We start from the raw sequence: 21,536 nt of genomic DNA on the forward strand, positions 1-21,536 counted from the left end.
TGAGAGGAGAGCCAGTGAGATCAGAGTCAGTGATACAGACTGAGAGGAGAGCCAGTGAGATCAGAGTCAGTGATACAGACTGAGAGGAGAGCCAGTGAGATCAGAGTCAGTGATACAGACTGAGAGGAGAGCCAGTGAGATCAGAGAGTCAGTGATACAGACTGAGAGGAGAGCCAGTGAGATCAGAGTCAGTGATACAGACTGAGAGGAGAGCCAGTGAGATCAGAGTCAGTGATACAGACTGAGAGGAGAGTCAGTGAGATCAGAGTCAGTGATACAGACTGAGAGGAGAGCCAGTGAGATCAGAGTCAGTGATACAGACTGAGAGGAGAGCCAGTGAGATCAGAGAGTCAGTGATACAGCATTAATCAGACTCACTCTTGGGAGGGTTGATCTCCAGGCTGTTCCTCCTCTTGACAGGCAGTGTGGATTCCTCTGTCTTGTTCTCCAGCTCCTCTTCCTTCAGTGTCTTTCTCATCTTCTCCTTCAGCTCCTCTTCTCTCCAGCTCCACTCCTCCTCTATCGTCTGTTTCAGCCTCTCCTCTCTCTCTCTCTCTCTCTCTCTCTCCAGCTCTATATTTTCCTCTTTTAGCTCATTGGCAAAGGGGCTCCAGAATAGCACAGAGGTGCAGTAGTAGTAATATAGGGCACTCATTAAGGGGGGTTGAGGGGGATTTGACCTTTTGACCTTGAACTTGAGCGGAACTCGAGGGCCCCTTCATAGGGGGCGTGTCCAGCGGCACGTAATAATTAGCATATGCACGGGCGGAGTTTACAGGGTACTGGAATTATAATATTTGGGGGCGGGGTTGACAGGGCACTGCAGGAATGTACAGGGGGATGGGGGTCTTCAACTGTTTTCCAAACCCTCTGAAAGATTTGTATTTAAGCCTGACTGATTCTGTAGTAAAATAGCTCCTTTTCCCTATGATAGTGAAGCTCCAAAAGAGCTCTATTTATGCCCTCCAGATCTTTAGTAACATAGATAATTTTACCTAAGCAAGAGCTTCTTCAACAGGGCCAAAGGGGTTACCTCTTTCAAATGGACAAGGGTTATGTCGGTCTGGAGCTTTTTGAGCTAGAAGGGGTGGTGAGGAGATGTCTACATCTTTTGTAACCTCGGGTCGGTGAAGAATTAGTATATTTGGGGGCGGAGTTGACAGGGCACTGAAGACCGAAGGGGGGTCTGTTTACAATTTGAGAGCAGGCTGTTTACATGTGAGGCGATGTGACTGGGCCCCTTCAGAGCGGAATGTGTTGAGAGATCCTGTAGAAGCGGTGGGGCTGTGGGTAGTTTAAGAGGCACAAGTCATTCACCCCAAACAGATTGTATTAGGAGCATCTTGTTAAAATAATGTTAAAATAATAAGAAATAACAACATATATAAAGAATGAAAAATAAATCAGGGTCCTTAGGGAGAATAAAAAGAAAGAAAGAAAGAAAGAAAGAAAGAAAGAAAGAAAGAAAGAAAGAAAGAAAAAAGAGAAACTATTAAACAAGTAATTTCTTCACACAGAGCAACTTGGAGATCTCGACTGTTTTAGAAGTGGTCTTCTTACCAAGAGGTGATGTAAAACATATAATCTACTACTACACAATACAATACATTTCCAGAGTTACAGACAATATCAAATGCATTATTTAAAGAAAAAGTTAATGTAAAGCTTGAATAAATACAATGATCAAGTATAGGTGTGTGTGTGTGTGTGCGTATCTGAGTGCAGGCTGGAGATTACGTCCCCAGGTTTCTTTGTTTTTCTTTTACAGATCCTAATAGGTTTCAGCCCTTCCTCCAGTTTGCACAGATTTGTACTAGACTGCAACTTTTACTTACAGAGATAAAGAATAAAAAATGTCAGTCTAAATGGACTGAATTTTTGAAAATCCTGAATATGCACAAAAATGCGCAAAATAAAAAAGAAATGCAATACAGAAAATGTAAATTGAAACTTTCAGTAATCAGCAATCAACAGATACATTGTAAAGATCGAATAAATACAATTATACAAGGTGTGTGTGTGTGTGTGTGCACAACACCATGCAATGTAAATGAAATGTAACGTTACTAAGTTAAGTTAAGAAATCCTTAAATATAGAAGAGTTACAGAATATATATGTTATATAAGAAGCATAGACTATATATGTAGAAACTGGGAAATTTCAATACAACTCAATAAAATCAGCATTTGTAATAATATTAGTAACAAAACATCAAATTATTTTAAATATATAATATAATCCATTCATGCATTAAGATAAAGTAAAAACACTGAATACGATCTAAGCACAAGCCTATGTGTGTATGTATATTTGTATGATTTACACATTACAATAGCTTGGGGGTGCAGTCTGAAGAGCTTAGTGGTCTTGGTTGTATTGACAGTAAGAAGTTTGAACAGCCTTCAGCACAACTAACTAGTAACATTCTTACAGACATTAAGAATGAAAACACAATTTTAATAATTTTCCTCCTGACAGTAAGTTAATGAAACTAAACCACACTTATTTAACTTAAGAAATACAGTATATAACCGACATTTAACTGAGCACAGCTGTCTTTGTTAGTTAGATAACTCTCCAAGGTCAAACTTATAGTAGTAACTTTCTTACAGAAATAAATAATGAACCCCATGATGTTAAGAAAAAAATAAAATTAAAAAATACTAAAGTAACTTTAGACATGTTACATTTATTAAGTAATAAGTATATGTCTATTAAACCAGTAGATTTATACTTTTTAGTTAAATAATCTCCAGTCTCAGCATCTCAGGGGGTGAGAGCTACGTAGCAGCACAAACACAGAATACAGACAGAGGCCAGAGGGAGCAGCAACCTTAGAGACGACAGCGAAAGACAAGCGCAGGGAGACACAGTCACACTAGAGTCACACCGGATCATGCGTGGATCCAGCAGGTCTGTAGTGAGATAGGGTTAACACAAAACAATCAGGCACAGACAAAGAGAGATTGGCTAGAAATAGAGAAAACCGATACAAAATTAATAGAAAATACATACATACATACATAAATAACCATAATAACAGGGTGAGTTATAAAGACCAAACCGACACAGTTGAATATTTGAAAGTTTTATTAAGAATTTACACCAAAACAGTTTACACAGTCGTTCCACAAGACAAGAGTCATGAGGCCCTGACTCGATCGCACGGCAGTGGAGGGGCTTCAGAAGCAGCACGTCCTGCTCTCGGCACCGCGGGGGGGTTTGCAGGGAGCTGATTGGGTCTATCAAGCAACACAAAACTAGACCCCCTAATGACTGAGAATTTATCACCAGAAATCCTGTACAAATCCAGCGGTCAGGCACTTCTACCCTGTCTGAGTAACGTCATTCAGTAACATCTCTCAATGATATTCTGTATAAATTCTATGAAGTTCTTATCTGGGTGTCTGACTTTAAGCCTTCCTTTTTATAGTTTTACACCATTTTTGCAAATAAGTGATTTTCAATTTCTTCAAAAGACCCTTTTTGAACCTTCAAATAAAGAGTTCAAAATGTCCTTGTTATTCATGCACAGTAAACAGAAACAGGGCTGATATTGTACAGATATGAGAGACACCAGCTGTATTTCACTTCAAATGTTTAGTTTTGCAAACTGCTTTATGAGACTCATTGTCTGTATCTAAGTAATGTACAATTGTGTTGAAACATGCACAGTGTGCTGAAATACATGACATTATATCGATGTTGAAATTTGGGAAATGCTTTATTATTATTATTATTATTATTATTATTATTATTATTATTATTATTATTATTATTATTATTATTATTTTTATTATTTCTTGGCAGACGCCCTTATCCAGGGCGACTTGCAACATAAGTGCAATATAAATGTATTTTCTATATCCAAGTCAATTCCGGTTGTAACAAAGCACACATAGCAAACAGAAATAGTCAATACTTTATATCCAAAATACTTCGTGGGCTTATTGCATATATCAATTTTATTATTTTTATTACACATAGGTCTCCTCAAGAGGAGTTTAAGCCCCGCTGTCTGGGTTGGGGTGGGGGGTCTGAGCTCACGCATATATAGAAGCCTTAATGTCCTGATCTGTTTCAAGAGCCAAGTTTAGCCATGTGGCATTCCTTTTAACTGTATGTAGTCTGGTGATAACAAAAAGCTGTTTTTCATGTTTACACACAGTGACAGACTGACAGACAGACACAGCATCACCCTGAACAGATCTGTCAAATCAACAGCTGGGACCTAACAGCATTTTAGGTCGCAATTAAGATTAATATTCTATACATTGAGCTGATGTAACATAATTTCCTTCATTCCCACCTTGTGTATGTTATTAACAATAAAGAAGCATTTCATAAAATAGATACCTCTCTGATTCTTATTTTGTACAAAAACATGTTCTTACTGGCTTGCCTCTCTCTCTGCTAAATCTGATTTCACTTTACTGTACAACTCGTACCCCAAATAACCTTCAAAATAAGTAAAGTAGTTAAAAAGACAAAAGTTACGCACATCAACCTGTTCGATGTGTCTCTGTATACAAATTAAAGAAGTATTGTTTTAATGACCTCCTTGACTCCTGTACACTCTGAGTCATCCAACGTTTTGCTAAAAAGGGCTGATCTGACCACGCTGGGGAGAGAGCGGTGGGGGAGGAGAGTCCAACAAAAGAATAAAAAAGCTCCGGCCTCTGTGGAGAGCCGCCTGAAAAGCTGCGAGGAATGCGGCCCGTACATTCACAGCCCCTCTCTGATCTGAACCCCCTGACACAGATCGTCCAGAGCAGACCGGACAGCACAATGTCACATTACAGCGGCGCCAATGCAGGGTGTCTGTCTAGTTAGTTAGATAGTTGTATGAATTCTCAGCATTGACACTGTTAAGGCTGTACAGAAACGCATGAGAACTGCAAGGTCTTGATGTTTTAATTTTTCCTTACTATGGTATTATCATTTCCAGACAGGATCAGTAAACTAAAGGAAAATAAAATGAAATATTTGTGCTTTAAAAGATTAATTTCACTTTACATTTCTATTAATTTGTATTACAAATAACTTCAATAATAACTAAACTGACCACCCACCACCGCCTGTTCAGGAAGATAGGTTTCTGTGAGCGCTAAAGACAAATTAAACTTTCCAAATAGTGACAGTGTTGAAGTTGAAAGTGTAAAGATTGCATCTAAGAGGGGGTTAAAATTAAATGACTATGAGATTTAACAGATTAGTAACTGTAAGAATAAGTAGCATCTTAATGGTTACCTTGAATTCAGGACAATTCAGTTAATGAACGGGCAGGGCTATTAAGCCTGGTTGAACATTATTCAAAATACAACACTAGTGATCGTCTGGAGTGTTACACACATTGGGGGACAGGATTTCTCAGGCTTTAAGGGGGTTGAACCACCGTCACACGTCCCACAGCACAGGACACTGACTCTCGTACCCCGTCATCTGTCTGCATTACCCCTGAAATGAAAAGTACAGCTTCAACCACATCAGTTTTTCTGGTCTGTCAAGAAGTATCGCCTTCTAACAGCATGTTTAATAAAATCTTATTGATTTGTTGTTTTATTCAGCTCATGTACTTTAAATCATATGAACACAGTTTTTATACTGGTGGACATATTTGGCTTTTGGGCCCGATTTGAAAGGTAATTTGTAAGCGGGATTTGACTTACCAGTAAAATACAGGCTAAAGACAAAGGTTCATTTTAAAAAGATCAAGATTTGTTTCATTTCTTTTGGATTTATTCAACTTTAATCAAATGCATTATTATAAATCACAATGCTGAATACAAACAGGGATCCTATAACAAATGCTCAGGGGGAATCTGCTTTAGATTAGTATGTCTTCCACCGTCTTCCACCGTCCGTCAACTCCCAGATCCGTTCGAGCTTCAAATCGCAGAGTGAAGGACCCCTAGCCCGAGTCAAACCATCCTGATTGTTCACGATGTTCAACGGTATCTTCAAGAGAACCTGTGGGGCTAGGGGTCCTTCGCTCTGCGATTTGAAGCTCGAACGGATCTGGGAGTTGACTGGTGGTGCAAGACGGTGTTATCGCTTTAAAAGGGACAAGGGATATATCGGTGTGGAGCTTTATGGACTAGGAGATGATGATGATATGTCTACACCTTTTTTACCCAGAATTGAATACCCTTACGAGGATTGGAGGCATGTGGTTCAGTGGAGAGACAGCAGCTATATGGATAAGACTCTAGAAGCGCTGAAATACAGGGGGAAAAAACCTGATATCCCTAAGGCTATGAAATTTGAAAGTCATGACTGGGACAGCGCGCTACTCCAGAGGTTTGGAAGAGCTGTGATGAGTCTAACTATGTCCGATGACAACCTAATTGTGTTCAAGAGGGCCCGGATTACACAACCTATCGCCTGTTATAGAGGAGGGGAGCCTGTGTTTCAAGAGATGGAGGAGGAAGTAACACAGGTTACCATCATTGATTTTGATGGAACAGATTGGCTGGTGTTGAAAGAGATCATAAGCGAAATTAATAAGGGTTTTGAGGCCTTGAAGAAATGCGTGGAGCTGGAATCTGTTAAAAAGAGACAGTGCTTCCGCCATGAAGGCCGGCAGAGATGTGAAGGCGGTTGGCGGCGTGTGGACGTGTACGGACACGGCCTCTTCTAAGAGCGCCGCGGGGCGGGACTCGGGTCAGAAGACAAAGAAAATGTCTTCTCCAAAAACCGAGGAGGCCGCCAGGGCCCGCGAACCTCTTCCCTCCCCGGCTAGCCCCCGGGCCTACACTCCGGGCTTTAATACACCTGCGGACCCCCGAAGCCTCATCTCCTGATATAAAATACAAATGACACGTTTTGTTTGTTTAATAAACATGTTCATGGTCTTATCCTGTGAAATAGGGTGTATTTATTAATGTTAAAGAACTACAATGTTTTTGCGTGGACGCTGCGCTGGGTTAAAATCCAGAAAGCATCGGAATACATTGTGCGGTGTTATTCGTTTTCAGAACCTGTTTATAGGTTCAAAGGTATAAAAGTGCCTAAGCTAGATCCCTCTGTGAATACCTCAATATAAACACGGTCGTTGAAATATGTAATCATGTTTAAGGTGTTTGAAGCTATAAATAGGCCGCCTGTAGGTGAAATAACTAAATACATGTTTTGTTTGTAGAGAGGTGGAAAGACAACACAAACAGCCTTGTAGACTCACATTACACCAGATCCCTGTGCTATAATCAAGTACACAATACTAACTCCATTTAAAAACAAAGCCGGTAAGATGTGCCAAATGTTTAAAGACGCTCCATGTATAAAATATGGCAATGAAAAGGGCAAGTTTAAGAATGGGACATTTTTACATGTAGAATATATATATATATGTGTGTCAGGGGGTTCAGATCAGAGAGGGGCTGTGAATGTACGGGCCGCATTCCTCGCAGCTTTTCAGGCGGCTCTCCACAGAGGCCGGAGCTTTTTTATTCTTTTGTTGGACTCTCCTCCCCCACCGCTCTCTCCCCAGCGTGGTCAGATCAGCCCTTCTTAGCAAAACGTTGGATGACTCAGAGTGTACAGGAGTCAAGGAGGTCATTAAAACAATACTTCTTTAATTTGTATACAGAGACACATCGAACAGGTTGATGTGCGTAACTTTTGTCTTTTTAACTACTTTACTTATTTTGAAGGTTATTTGGGGTACGAGTTGTACAGTAAAGTGAAATCAGATTTAGCAGAGAGAGAGGCAAGCCAGTAAGAACATGTTTTTGTACAAAATAAGAATCAGAGAGGTATCTATTTTATGAAATGCTTCTTTATTGTTAATAACATACACAAGGTGGGAATGAAGGAAATTATGTTACATCAGCTCAATGTATAGAATATTAATCTTAATTGCGCTGGTCCTGTTTCTGCTCATGTTTCAAAGATAATCAGTGAACTATTGGCCGGGTGACTGAGAATCTGCGATGCTGTTTTAAACCCTAGATGCTTAAGCTATATGCTGTTAGGTCCCAGCTGTTGATTTGACAGATCTGTTCAGGGTGATGCTGTGTCTGTCTGTCAGTCTGTCACTGTGTGTAAACATGAAAAACAGCTTTTTGTTATCACCAGACTACATACAGTTAAAAGGAATGCCACATGGCTAAACTTGGCTCTTGAAACAGATCAGGACATTTAAGGCTTCTATATATGCGTGAGCTCAGACCCCCCACCCCAACCCAGACAGCGGGGCTTAAACTCCTCTTGAGGAGACCTATGTGTAATAAAAATAATAAAATTGATATATGCAATAAGCCCACGAAGTATTTTGGATATAAAGTATTGACTATTTCTGTTTGCTATGTGTGCTTTGTTACAACCGGAATTGACTTGGATATAGAAAATACATTTATATTGCACTTATGTTGCAAGTCGCCCTGGATAAGGGTGTCTGCCAAGAAATAATAATAATAATAATAATAATAATAATAATAATAATAATAATAATAATAATAATAAAGCATTTCCCAAATTTCAACATCGATATAATGTCATGTATTTCAGCACACTGTGCATGTTTCAACACAATTGTACATTACTTAGATACAGACAATGAGTCTCATAAAGCAGTTTGCAAAACTAAACATTTGAAGTGAAATACAGCTGGTGTCTCTCATATCTGTACAATATCAGCCCTGTTTCTGTTTACTGTGCATGAATAACAAGGACATTTTGAACTCTTTATTTGAAGGTTCAAAAAGGGTCTTTTGAAGAAATTGAAAATCACTTATTTGCAAAAATGGTGTAAAACTATAAAAAGGAAGACTTAAAGTCAGACACCCAGAGAAGAACTTCATAGAATTTATACAGAATATCATTGAGAGATGTTACTGAATGACGTTACTCAGACAGGGTAGAAGTGCCTGACCGCTGGATTTATACAGGATTTCTGGTGATAAATTCTCAGTCATTAGGGGGTCTAGTTTTGTGTTGCTTGATAGACCCAATCAGCTCCCTGCAAACCCCCCCGCGGTGCCGAGAGCAGGACGTGCTGCTTCTGAAGCCCCTCCACTGCCGTGTGATCGAGTCAGGGCCTCATGACTCTTGTCTTGTGGAACGACTGTGTAAACTGTTTTGGTGTAAACTCTTAATAAAACGTTCAAATATTCAACTGTGTCGGTTTGGTCTTTATAACTCACCCTGTTATTATGGTTATTTATGTATGTATGTATGTATTTTCTATTAATTTTGTATCGGTTTTCTCTATTTCTAGCCAATCTCTCTTTGTCTGTGCCTGATTGTTTTGTGTTAACCCTATCTCACTACAGACCTGCTGGATCCACGCATGATCCGGTGTGACTCTAGTGTGACTGTGTCTCCCTGCGCTTGTCTTTCGCTGTCGTCTCTAAGGTTGCTGCTCCCTCTGGCCTCTGTCTGTATTCTGTGTTTGTGCTGCTACGTAGCTCTCACCCCCTGAGATGCTGAGACTGGAGATTATTTAACTAAAAAGTATAAATCTACTGGTTTAATAGACATATACTTATTACTTAATAAATGTAACATGTCTAAAGTTACTTTAGTATTTTTTAATTTTATTTTTTTCTTAACATCATGGGGTTCATTATTTATTTCTGTAAGAAAGTTACTACTATAAGTTTGACCTTGGAGAGTTATCTAACTAACAAAGACAGCTGTGCTCAGTTAAATGTCGGTTATATACTGTATTTCTTAAGTTAAATAAGTGTGGTTTAGTTTCATTAACTTACTGTCAGGAGGAAAATTATTAAAATTGTGTTTTCATTCTTAATGTCTGTATGAATGTTACTAGTTAGTTGTGCTGAAGGCTGTTCAAACTTCTTACTGTCAATACAACCAAGACCACTAAGCTCTTCAGACTGCACCCCCAAGCTATTGTAATGTGTAAATCATACAAATATACATACACACATAGGCTTGTGCTTAGATCGTATTCAGTGTTTTTACTTTATCTTAATGCATGAATGGATTATATTACATATTTAAAATAATTTGATGTTTTGTTACTAATATTATTACAAATGCTGATTTTATTGAGTTGTATTGAAATTTCCCAGTTTCTACATATATAGTCTATGCTTCTTATATAACATATATATTCTGTAACTCTTCTATATTTAAGGATTTCTTAACTTAACTTAGTAACGTTACATTTCATTTACATTGCATGGTGTTGTGCACACACACACACACACACCTTGTATAATTGTATTTATTCGATCTTTACAATGTATCTGTTGATTGCTGATTACTGAAAGTTTCAATTTACATTTTCTGTATTGCATTTCTTTTTTATTTTGCGCATTTTTGTGCATATTCAGGATTTTCAAAAATTCAGTCCATTTAGACTGACATTTTTTATTCTTTATCTCTGTAAGTAAAAGTTGCAGTCTAGTACAAATCTGTGCAAACTGGAGGAAGGGCTGAAACCTATTAGGATCTGTAAAAGAAAAACAAAGAAACCTGGGGACGTAATCTCCAGCCTGCACTCAGATACGCACACACACACACACACCTATACTTGATCATTGTATTTATTCAAGCTTTACATTAACTTTTTCTTTAAATAATGCATTTGATATTGTCTGTAACTCTGGAAATGTATTGTATTGTGTAGTAGTAGATTATACTAGATTATTCAGCTGGCAGTTTGGCCATATAGTAGTAAATTCATCCAGGAATCTGTCAAGTAATTTGTTAATTTGTCCGATTCGTGTGTCAATTAATCCGTAATTACATCGATCAACTATGTAATTAATGTGGCTATTAACCTATAAAGCCTGAACCATCAAATAATTGCTAGAAAATTCTAATTCTTTGAAACTGGAGTGTTTATTGGACATTCTAACAAATAAAATAAAAAAGTTTTACAAATATGAGTTTGGTTTTGTATCATACTTGATACATCCGGAAGTTTGGGCAATTTATTGCTCACAGCATGTTTTATAAAAAATAAAAATAAACATACAGTACACAACATTTTTTAACCCCTTCAACTCTTGAGTTTCCTTTGTTCAAGTAATTGCAAACTTAGAAAATAACATTTTTTCCATATTGTAAGAACATCATTGAACAAACATTCTGTATCTGCTCCACTCTCCTCCAATATCCACTAAAACAAACTTGAAATAAGGTTGTGTGGGTTTGAGCAAAGTTCAGGTATGCATCAATGACAAACCCACCAATGGGAATGGTAGGGTGGAAGAGGAACAGTTTAGTTCAGTTTTAGTTAGTTTGGCTCATTTTTTGGTTCATGACCTCTTTATTTTGCATTATGGTAGGTGAGAAAACAGTTTCTGTCCTTGTTCAGGCAAGGATGGACTTTACATTTCCCACAGTAGACATGAGAGAAGTGATTGCCTGTGCAGTGCTTGCATCTCTGTTGGGTTTCCCATGTTGGGAAATGATCAGGGCCATCCTTTCTCACATCCGAGGGTACACTAGAGGTTGGCCTTTTGTGGGGAGGGGTTGCTGTTCCCCCACGCTTGATTTTTCCCTTTCCTGCGCTTGTGAGAGAAGTGCCAACAGCAGCCTGAAACCTTCGCAGGGCCATGGGATTCTGCATGGGATTATTTTTTTTCTGGTCTCTTCTGTACAGGTTCCATGCATTGACTACTGCCACTGTGACAGTGTGCCCCAAATGTACTAAGCCCATATGCATGTACATACCCAGAATTTGCTCCATTTCTTTGGCATTTGTGTTCACTGACTTTCCTTCTTTCTGCACACTGTACAAGTTTGTTTGTTCTTCAATTTCCTGTAGCATTTTGTCAGCACATACCTTTGGAAGTACATGTATGGTGTCCAGTCTAGCCTGTCTTCTGAGTCTTCCTCAGAACATTCATCAAATTCAACAGCTGGAGGTTCAAAATGGTTTTTATTCCACTGATACTCTTTCCTTTTCACTTTGCCCCTTGCTGACTGCTTTGTTGTTGTGTCCTGTGTTGTTGTTGGTCTCTCAACTTCAGCTCTTGTCTTGTCAACACTTTCATCTTGCAAGTCTTCTTCATCATTACTATCTGAGCTTCCCTCAGTATACAGTGCAGTAGGAGTCCAATCCACATTGTCATCGTCATCATCTTCACCTAACTGCTCCAGGTCACTGGAATTGCCATCCATAATCATGTTCAGGACATCTTCAACATGAAGATGTATTTTTGACAATCCAGAGACAGTCAGTGTGAAGGAACACGATTCAGTTAACGTGTCCATTTACAAGATAAATGAATGAATAAAGAAATACAGCAGATCTGGTCCAGCAGGCAAATACATTAGAAACAACTTGTTTCAATGTCATATTTCAACGTTGAATATACATTGAAAATTAATTGGATTTGCAAAGGGATTTGACGTTGAATCGTGGAAATACATTTGTCTGAGAGGATATTGTGTTTGTTATCTGGTCTGTTTGATTGTTTTGACTCACGACGTCTATTCAACCTGAAAGCCAAGTATATGTGGACGTTGATGAATCGTTGCCAAAACCACGTTGAATAGCAGTTCTTGTTGATACACGTCGCAACCAGATTTCAACCACGAAACGAGTGAAATGACGTCGAGTGCTGCTGGGGGGTTTCCCTCTAAAACATTAAGGACTGGTTTAATAAATGCGTCCATAAACGCCATGACTGAGACTTTAGTTCAATTATAACCGGCTATATTGTATCTGATGATTAATCGTGAAACGTGTGTATTTTGTTTCAGCTGTAACTTGCCTGGTTAAGGATCTGATAAGTACATTATAAATAATACGTTTGCAGTTACAAATCTGTAGTAAGAGTAATAAGTGAAGGGAGTCACTTAAAATACATATATACCAGCACAGATGATGACGATAATAATATCAATACATATTCTCTATTTAGTATTATTGTTGCGCATGGAAACGTATTCTTATGTGAACATGCTTGTCTGAATATAATGTTGTCTCTACACGTTCAGCTCTCGCTAATATCTCTAACAGAAACGTGTGTTTATTGCGCCGTTTACAGTCATAAAGCACAGATAATAAAACACACAAAGTCCTGTCCACTCTGTGTGTCGCTCGTAGTGTTTTCTCTGTCTATGGCAAGCCAACTTATCATTATAAATGATTTAGAGATATCTGCAAACGATTTAGAGATATCTAAATTAGGTGTTTTTTAAAGATACCTCTAAATGATTTGAAGCTATCTGAACTATTTAAAGATATCTGCAAATCATTTAGAGATATCTTCAAACCACTTCCTGTATTTTGGCTGAGATTATCACTTCCTGTTTCCTTTCTCAATTAATTAATTAATTAATTAATTCAATCAATTTCTCAATTCTCAATAGAAATGAAGTTAACAGGAAGTGATAATCTTGGGCTCCATACAGGAAGTGATTTGCAGCTATGCTCTGTGCCCAGCCCACTTCCGTCTTTCTAGCCAATAGGAGCAGAGGCGCAAACTTTAACCAATAAAACTCCAGGCTCATAAAACAGCTTCAGCCAATAATATTGCAGTTTATTAAAGGGCGTTACTGGCGTCTCTGTGTAACCGAATAGAAATTAAAATCACCATTAACATGGCTCGTCTAAGAGAAGATGAATAGGGAGAATAGGCAGGGCTTAACCACAGCTTTGCCTAGAGTAAATACGTGTTTAATCACTATATATTGTACATGCAGCGCAACGCATTTTTAAAATACTGTCGAAATAAGTGACAAATGTGATTTCTCTTTTTTCGTAAAAAGGCTTTGACATACTGCGTGTAATACAATTTGCATCATCTATATGACACATGCCAAGGTTGAAGTTCGTGGTGTTTTTGTATTAATTGTAAATTCGTTTGTTTAAGAGACGATGCTCTTGGCATTTTAACAGACTGTCACATTGTATGTATTTGTATGAGGTGTAATTGTATTTAAATGGATATACGTGTTGGATTGGCTAGGGCAAGGTGTTTATTGTGAGTGTGTTTATTTGGCTTTAGTATGTATTGTTTAGATTATTTTCGTGTGCACATATTTAAAAAAATACAGTACATTATCCGACTTAAAGTAATTAGCTCATATTGCAATTATTTGCAATGGGTAAAGTTTAAATCTAAAATCTTTCTGTATGAACACATGTAGTGCGTAGTTAAATAAATAAAAATAAATACATATGTGTGCCAGCATTTACTTAAATGTTCACTCACTTTATTGTAGATCATGTAAAATGTTTACAGGTCTACATTTGATTTTATTGTATTAATGTTTTTTATTTTGCTGTACGTTTGTTGTATGTTCACCAGTCTGTAAAGCGCTCTGTGGCTACCCTGCGAAGGGCGCTATACTAATAATAATTGATTGACAAATAAATTGATAAAGAGAAGCCCCCCCAATATTATGTCAAGCCCACCCCCACTGAGAAGAGGCTGCACAGCCCTGCGATCAGCGATCCGGTCTATTTTGATATTAATATAATCAATTAATGCCTGTCCTTCTGTCTCACGGAGTAAAGACTTCAAGTGCCATTTTATAGCCTGATGGGTTTCTGATGGACGATCTGGATTCACAGCGCAGATTTTCTAATGAGGGGAAAAACAGATTCCTGGATGAATTGACGGACGAACACTTTTGGCACAAATGGCTCTCCATACTTCTGACTCCTGCGAGGGCCAACATCGGATCCCCGGTAGTAGCTGAACTGCACAGCTAATGAACTAAGCCGTGAACACATACCCCTCATATCCCGCCTCCAGGCCCCTATCACTGCACATGCTTGACGAGTCAAAATCAGTTTTATGGAAATGACTAGGTCACTTGGATTCCCCCCAGTACATTCTGCTCCACCTTCATGCACTTGTGTAATTTTGAACTTGTAATTTGAACTATGTTGTGATCTGTAATTGTAGACTTTATTGCACCTTGATATTGCTTTTGTATTGTAAGTCAAGAAACAAACAACAATAAAGAAATAATACCCTTGAAAATACATGTGCAATATTATGCACCAGTTAATAATAATGATGATAATGTGTAATTACCTGATTTCCCTTTGGTTCCTCCTGTAGTCAGTGTCTTTCTCTCCCCACTGTGTCGCTCTCTCTCTCTCTATCAACCCATTCTTGTTTCAATTCATCTATGCAGTGGAGTTTCCTTGGCCTGGCTCCACCCACTTGGGGTTTTGCTTTGTTACTCACCTGCACTTTTATCAATCATCCAGCTGAGACACACAGACAGGCAGAGAGGCAGTAACAAAGAGAAACAGACAGACAGGCAGTAACACAGAAAGAGACAGAGACCGACAGAGGGAAGACTGGAGAGAGACAGGCAGTGAGACAGAGACAGTAACAGAGACAGACAGAAAGGCAGACATACAGAGGGACAGACAGTAACAGAGACAGATGGAGAGAGACAGGCAGAGTGGAGATGGAGAGACAGAGACTAACACAGAGACAGACAGAGGGACAGATGGAAAGAAAGAAAGGCAGAGAGACAGACACGCAGGCGCACACAGAGAGGAACACACAGACACAGACCTCCCCACCCCCTACAGCCCAACACAAAAACACAACTCAGTTTGGAAGAAAGCAACAAAATAAAGTCTTTAATTTAGAACGGCGCAACACACTCAGAGCCCCGCAGAGTGAGAGACGACTGACCTCACAGAGCAGATAAACAATGTGTTAACGTGATCGACGGCAGGGACCCCAGGGGACACATGGTAGGGTGTTGGCCTGGCACAGCCGCCCCTCGTGCAGAGGGCTGGGGTCCGGACTGTCCATTAGGACCCAACTGGCTCAATCAGTCCATTATCAGGGCTCCATAATTTATTGGAACAGGGACTGAGTCACATGCAAACTTCAGGGGAAGGGGAGGAAGAGGGACAGGGACGGGGACAGGGAGTGGACACACACAACCACAACAGCAAAGAACAAACACAACCAGCTCCCCGAGAACTAAAACAGGAAAATAAAAGGAACAATTGGCAGCAGAACGACAGGAGAGTCCCCAGCGCTGCAGTGTCCGCTGCCCCGCGTCAATCCTGTTCAGCCTGCCCAGCTTCCTGTCCGCACACAGAACTGGTCCCCATGTGCAGCGCCGTCTCCGCCAGCTGCCATCACTCTCGCCGTCTCTCTGATACATACACACACACACTCATTTCCTTTTCAATTTCTCAATTGTATATTTGTTGGTTTCTCATAAAAAAAAAGAAAAAAAGAAGAGCGTCTGTCCAGTGTCCTTGTCCGCCCCTCCGCTGTGAGCCGGTCCCATTGCACAGTTTGTGTCACAGATGGAGAGAGAGAGACAGAGAGGGAGAGATAGGGACAGAGAGAGATGCAATCCCCAAACACACTCACTCTCTCTTTCTCTCTGTCCTATGTCTCTCTCTCTTTCTCTCTCCTTTCCTGCTTTCCTCCCCCTCACAATGCAATCTTGGTGTTTCTAAAGCTGGAATTGTCCCTGCAAAGAGAGAGAGACAAAGACAGAATTAATATAGCAACAAACAGACAGAGACAGAGGCAGAGACAGCAAGACAGAGAGGAGAGAGAGCAAGCAAGAGAGAAAGAGGGAGAGGGAGAAAGAGACGGGGCATGGCTCACTTGAGGCTGTCGTTGTGCGTCTTGTACTCCATGATGGTGTTGGGCGGCAGGTTGAGGACGCGGCGCAGGGTGTCCCGGATGCGGGACGTGGTCACCTGGTCATTCGCCGTCTTGTTCCAGATGGACAGGATGTCCTCCTGCAGCGCAAGGGACAGGGGACACCCTTTGCACAAGTCGTGTGTCATTGTCCCTCAGTGTGTCAATACTTGTGTTGCCGTCTCTCTCTCTCTGTGTATTAGTGTCTTTCTGTCTTGAATATTAGAGTTCCTCAGTGTCCGAGTCCCTGTCTGTCTCAGTGTCCCTCAGTGTGTACATGTCCCCTGTCTCTCTCTGTCTCAGTGTCCCTCAGTGTGTCCGTGTCCCCTGTCTCTCTCTGCCTGAGTGTCTCAGCCCCTGGGTGACCCCTGGCTGACCTGGAAGCGAATGGAGACGACAACTCCGCAGATCTCCTCTCCCACCATGAACTGCTCCCCCAGCATGGCCAGGATGATGTTCTCCCAGAAGCGCGAGGCCAGACCCTTCCGCAGCCGGATGATCCACTTCCCCCCGCTCTTATTGGCCTCGTCCTGCACCACAACACACACAGCGACACAGTTACACACTGCGACGCAGCCACACCACACACACTCCCAGGCCAGGCCCTTCCGCAGCCGGATGATCCACCTCCCCCGCTTTAATTGACCTCGTCCTGCACCACACACACACACACACAACGACAATTACACAGTGTGGCACACAACCACGCACTGACTCAATTACACCAGCAACACAACTACACACAGCGTCGACTACACACTGTTATACAACTACACCACATGCACAGCAACAGTTACACCACCACACAGACAGTAGCACAGTAACAACACACACAACTGCACACGTACACACTGTAACAACTACACCACCACCACAGTTACACCACCACACACACACGTTCAATTTGACTTTATCAAGGAGTATTGATTGTCCTGATTTAAACATGATTATTGAACTGGTATTGTTTGTTTGCTCCTGACTGATTTCAGGGCCATTTCAATGTGAATTTAATGTAATTGTTCAGAGGGAGTGTAATATATTGTATACTTTTAAACTGTTAAGCTTTGAATGGCTGTTTTGTTACCTTGTCAGTCCTTCACGTCAGTGTTTGTGTTGTGTTACAGTAGCATGCAGTGCCATCTAGAGGCCAAATATCATAACGCAATTTCCAGACTTGTGTTAATAAGTTTTGTTTGGCCCCTCTAATGAGATCTTGCTCAGGGCTCCCAACAGGCTATAAACGGCCCTTTAACAACACACACACTGACAGCAATACAAGTACACCAGCACACAGACAGTAGCAAAAAACACACACAACTGCAAACGTTACACTCTGTAACAACTCCACCACCATACAGTTACACCACCACACACAGTAACACAACTCCACATTAAGACAACAAAGAGACACAGAAACACGCACGCTGAGTCCCTCCCTCTCTCTCTCACCTCCCACATGGGTTTGATCCCCTCCTTGAACAGGTGGAAGTCGCTGTGGCCCGTCAGGTCTCCCGGACGCACCAGGTGACTGTAGAACTTCCAGAACTGCTCCACCTGAGAGAGAGAGGGAGAGAGAGACACACACACACACACACAGAGAGAGAGAGAGAGCATGTCAAGAAACAGTCAACTATTATATAGACACTGATACACATTAGCACCACCAGTCAGTCACAGTCAGTCAGTCAGTCAGTCAGTCAGTTGGTCGGTCGGTCATAGTTAGTGTATCAGTCAGTTTTACCGAGGCGACGGTGCCGATCTGCCGGATGTTCTGCTCGTAGCTCTGTGTGTTGGCGGGGCGGCTGGGCGTGCGGCGGGAGTACCAGAACGTGTAGTTATACTGCAAAGGGTGCTCCCCTGCACCCGGGCTCACCGCCTGAGAGAGAGGAGAGAGGAGGGAGAGAGAGGGTAAATATATATACATCTTTTAATGTGTGACACACAGCAGCAGTGCGGCAGCGGCGGCCCTCGGGACAGTGTGGTGGTCTGCAGTCACCTTGCGGCGGCCGTTGCTGGTGCTGTTGGACAGGGAGTCCCCCTCGATCTTCTCCTCGCGCGGGGCCGACGGGTCATCATGGTCACCACTGTCGTCATCCTTCAGACTGGAGAGAGAGAGAGAGAGAGAGAGAGAGAGAGGAGACGTACACTAGATTCAGCACTCATGTCATACCAACTGACGGACCACCAAGTCAGACTGGACAAGACCCCCATGAACCCTGACAACAAATCATAACAGAACAGCCACATTATTACTCAATTTCCTAGCAGACACCCTTATCCTGGGTGACTTACAATTGTTACAAGTTATCACATTATTTTTCACATTTACCCATTTATACAGCTGGGCATTTACTGGAGCAATCTAGGTAAAGCACAACAGCAGTGTCCCACCTGGGATTGAACCCACAACCCTGTGCTCCACAGTCCAGAGCCCTATAATAATAATAATAATAATCCCACCCATCTGTAGAGTTTCTAGACACGGAGACACACACCTCTCGTCCTCTGTCCATCATTCATACTTTCCCCTCTCCATGTCTGCTCCACTCAAATTCAAACTGTGCTTTATTGTCAAACAGACGTGTAGTGTTGCCAGAGTAATGACGTATCCACACACACACACACGTACACCATGCCTACATCCGTGTATAAACACACACACACACACTAAATAATAATAATGACACATATAACTCTCTCTCTCTCTCTCTCTCTCTCTCTCTCTCCACTCACTGGTCAAACTTGTTCATCCTCACGGATCACTACGTCACTGATCGCCGACAGTCCGGCGACACGCAGCTGCGCCTCCCGCCAGGTATTATAATCCAGCCAAACACAACAAAAACCAGAGTAAAAACTCCAGACGAGCACACGGAACAATGTCTGAACGGACGGTATTTCGCCCAAATCGAAGTGGGTCTGAAACGCGTTCGCCCAGGACCCAGTGCGCAGCCGCAGTGGAGGAGGCCAAACAGCGTGCCGGATGGAGAGCGGGGAGGGACAAGCCGCACCGCGGGCCCGTGTGCGGCGGAGGGAAACGCGTTTGTGATTGAGCCTTTTTGTTCTGTAAGGTTTATGCGTTTGTTTAGCAGACAGCCTCACCCAGGCGAGTCACAGGGACCTCAAATACACCTTTTCACACAGGCATTACTACGTGTTACAGTACTTCCATATACAGCATCAGTTCTAATTGAAGTGAACTAAAATCAGCTGCTAGTAAATTATTACTACTACCACTACTGCATAACACCTTCTACTACTATACTAGTATTATTATTATTATATTAGTCAGGCCAGAACCCGGTCAGCGACACAGGGACCACGACAGCCCCCTGCAGCTCACCGCCAGCTACAACTACCTGGGTCTAACAATCAGTGCATCTGGGTGCTATTGAGAGATAAGCACTCAGGGCTTTTTATGCCATAAAAGGCTCTACATTTCTGACAGCATTGTGAAACCAATCCCTCTGTCTGGCTGTGAAGCCTGGGGGACCACAACTATGGAAAATGTGACTAAACACCAGCCGAACATATCAATTCGGAGGTTTGCTAACAGATCCTGCAGGTTCACAGAGAGAGAGAGAGAGAGAGAGAGAGAGAGAGAGAGAGAGAGAGAGAGAGAGAGAGAGATGGCTGTTGTAATTATTCCCACTGTCTTATTGTTTCCATGCTGTTTGTGTTTTTTCTTCCCCGTGTGTAAATTGATATTTATTATGATGGAAAATGCCTTGGCAACGCTGCTTACAATAATAAAAATGCATAGCCTAATTGAACTGAACCGAGAGAGACCTGTGTTGTTTGTTTAACCTGTTTTTCTTGCTGTGGCTAAAAAAACTAAATACAAATGCAGAAACTCCACTATACTACACTTTCCTGTTCGATAACACACTACACTAGACTATACTGTCCTATGAGACTGAAGGCTTAATATGAATGATAAGTGCTTTTATGAATATGTGTCATTGTTGCTCTGAGTGTGAGGTGAATTGTGTGTACGCACCAGGAGCACACTGTCCTTTGATTCATTGTCTTGAACATTTGTTTCTGCCAGGTTTAACTGTGAACCCAGCATGTTCGGAGGGAACAAGACCTTGACATGATGTGCTCAGCGGCCCCTACATCCTGGGACAAGATAAAAGTTTCTAGTTTGAAATGTAAACGAGTTGAGGAATTTCCCCATAATGGGAACATGTAGTTTTATTATTTGCTTTATTTTCTTTATATTGTTAATGGTTTCATGTTGTGAGTTCTGTTTTGTCTATAAAGCAAATCATGACTCTCCCTCTGTAGAGCCTCTTCTGGTAGGTAATGACATAACAGGGAATCAACAGGCCATGCGTGCGCTCCTGTCTCCCTGTGAATTCACTCAAAAATACAGCTGTCTGTCCCAAGAATCATTTCCAACAAAGATATGACACTACACTGTACTATACTACACCTTATTGTACAATAAGATACTACACTATATAATACACATTACTGTACTCTAAGATACTACACTACACTACACTGTACTGTACTACACTATACTGTACTCTAAGATACTACACTAGACTACCTTGTACTGTACTACACAGGGCCGGCCCATGGCATAGGCGGAATAGTCAAATGCTAGAGGTGGTGTCCATGCATAGAGGCGCCCTTTTTTACTTTTACTACTTTTTACTAATACCATTTTAATACTATTAATTCGAAATATTATCAAAAAGCAAAAGCCCCCACAACAACATAACTTCATAACTTATTAGGCCAGGTTTTCTGTGTTGCCTGCAGCGTCACCCCAGCTGCATCAATTGCCCCCCAGCTCTCATAGTTAGACTGACCTGATTGTGTGGGGGGCAAATTCAGTTATCTGAAGCAGTGAGGGACACTGAACATGAAACATGATCAATTAGCATCAGTAGCCACTTGTCAAAAACACCAAAGCCCTCTGGTGCCCAGGGAGGAAAAAGAAGAAGAGAGGAAGA

At 41.2% G+C, this 21,536-nt stretch overlaps 1 protein-coding gene across 1 annotated transcript; it reads right to left on the reverse strand.

Annotated features, from left to right (window-relative positions):
* Nucleotides 1-15,508: 15,508 nt before the first annotated feature.
* On the reverse strand, nt 15,509-19,546 carry eif4e2rs1 (eukaryotic translation initiation factor 4E family member 2 related sequence 1). The gene is made up of 7 exons (XM_066722355.1): nt 19,303-19,546; nt 18,566-18,671; nt 18,311-18,445; nt 18,019-18,123; nt 16,947-17,099; nt 16,534-16,670; nt 15,509-16,393 (listed from the first exon to the last, which is right to left on the reverse strand). Exons 1-7 carry the CDS (start codon nt 19,317-19,319, stop codon nt 16,354-16,356), a joined length of 693 nt encoding a protein of 230 aa, XP_066578452.1. The 5' UTR covers nt 19,320-19,546; the 3' UTR covers nt 15,509-16,353.
* Nucleotides 19,547-21,536: the final 1,990 nt, after the last annotated feature.

Source organism: Amia ocellicauda, chromosome 14 (genome assembly GCF_036373705.1).
Source record: "Amia ocellicauda isolate fAmiCal2 chromosome 14, fAmiCal2.hap1, whole genome shotgun sequence".
NCBI classification, from domain to species: domain Eukaryota; kingdom Metazoa; phylum Chordata; class Actinopteri; order Amiiformes; family Amiidae; genus Amia; species Amia ocellicauda.

Coding starts and splice junctions, on each gene's coding strand:
- eif4e2rs1 (XM_066722355.1), bottom strand. Junction 18,446..18,565: donor CCAGCAACGGCCGCCGCAAG/GTGACTGCAGAC, acceptor CCTCTCTCTCAG/GCGGTGAGCCCGGGTGCAGG. Junction 16,671..16,946: donor TCGTCTCCATTCGCTTCCAG/GTCAGCCAGGGG, acceptor CTTGCGCTGCAG/GAGGACATCCTGTCCATCTG.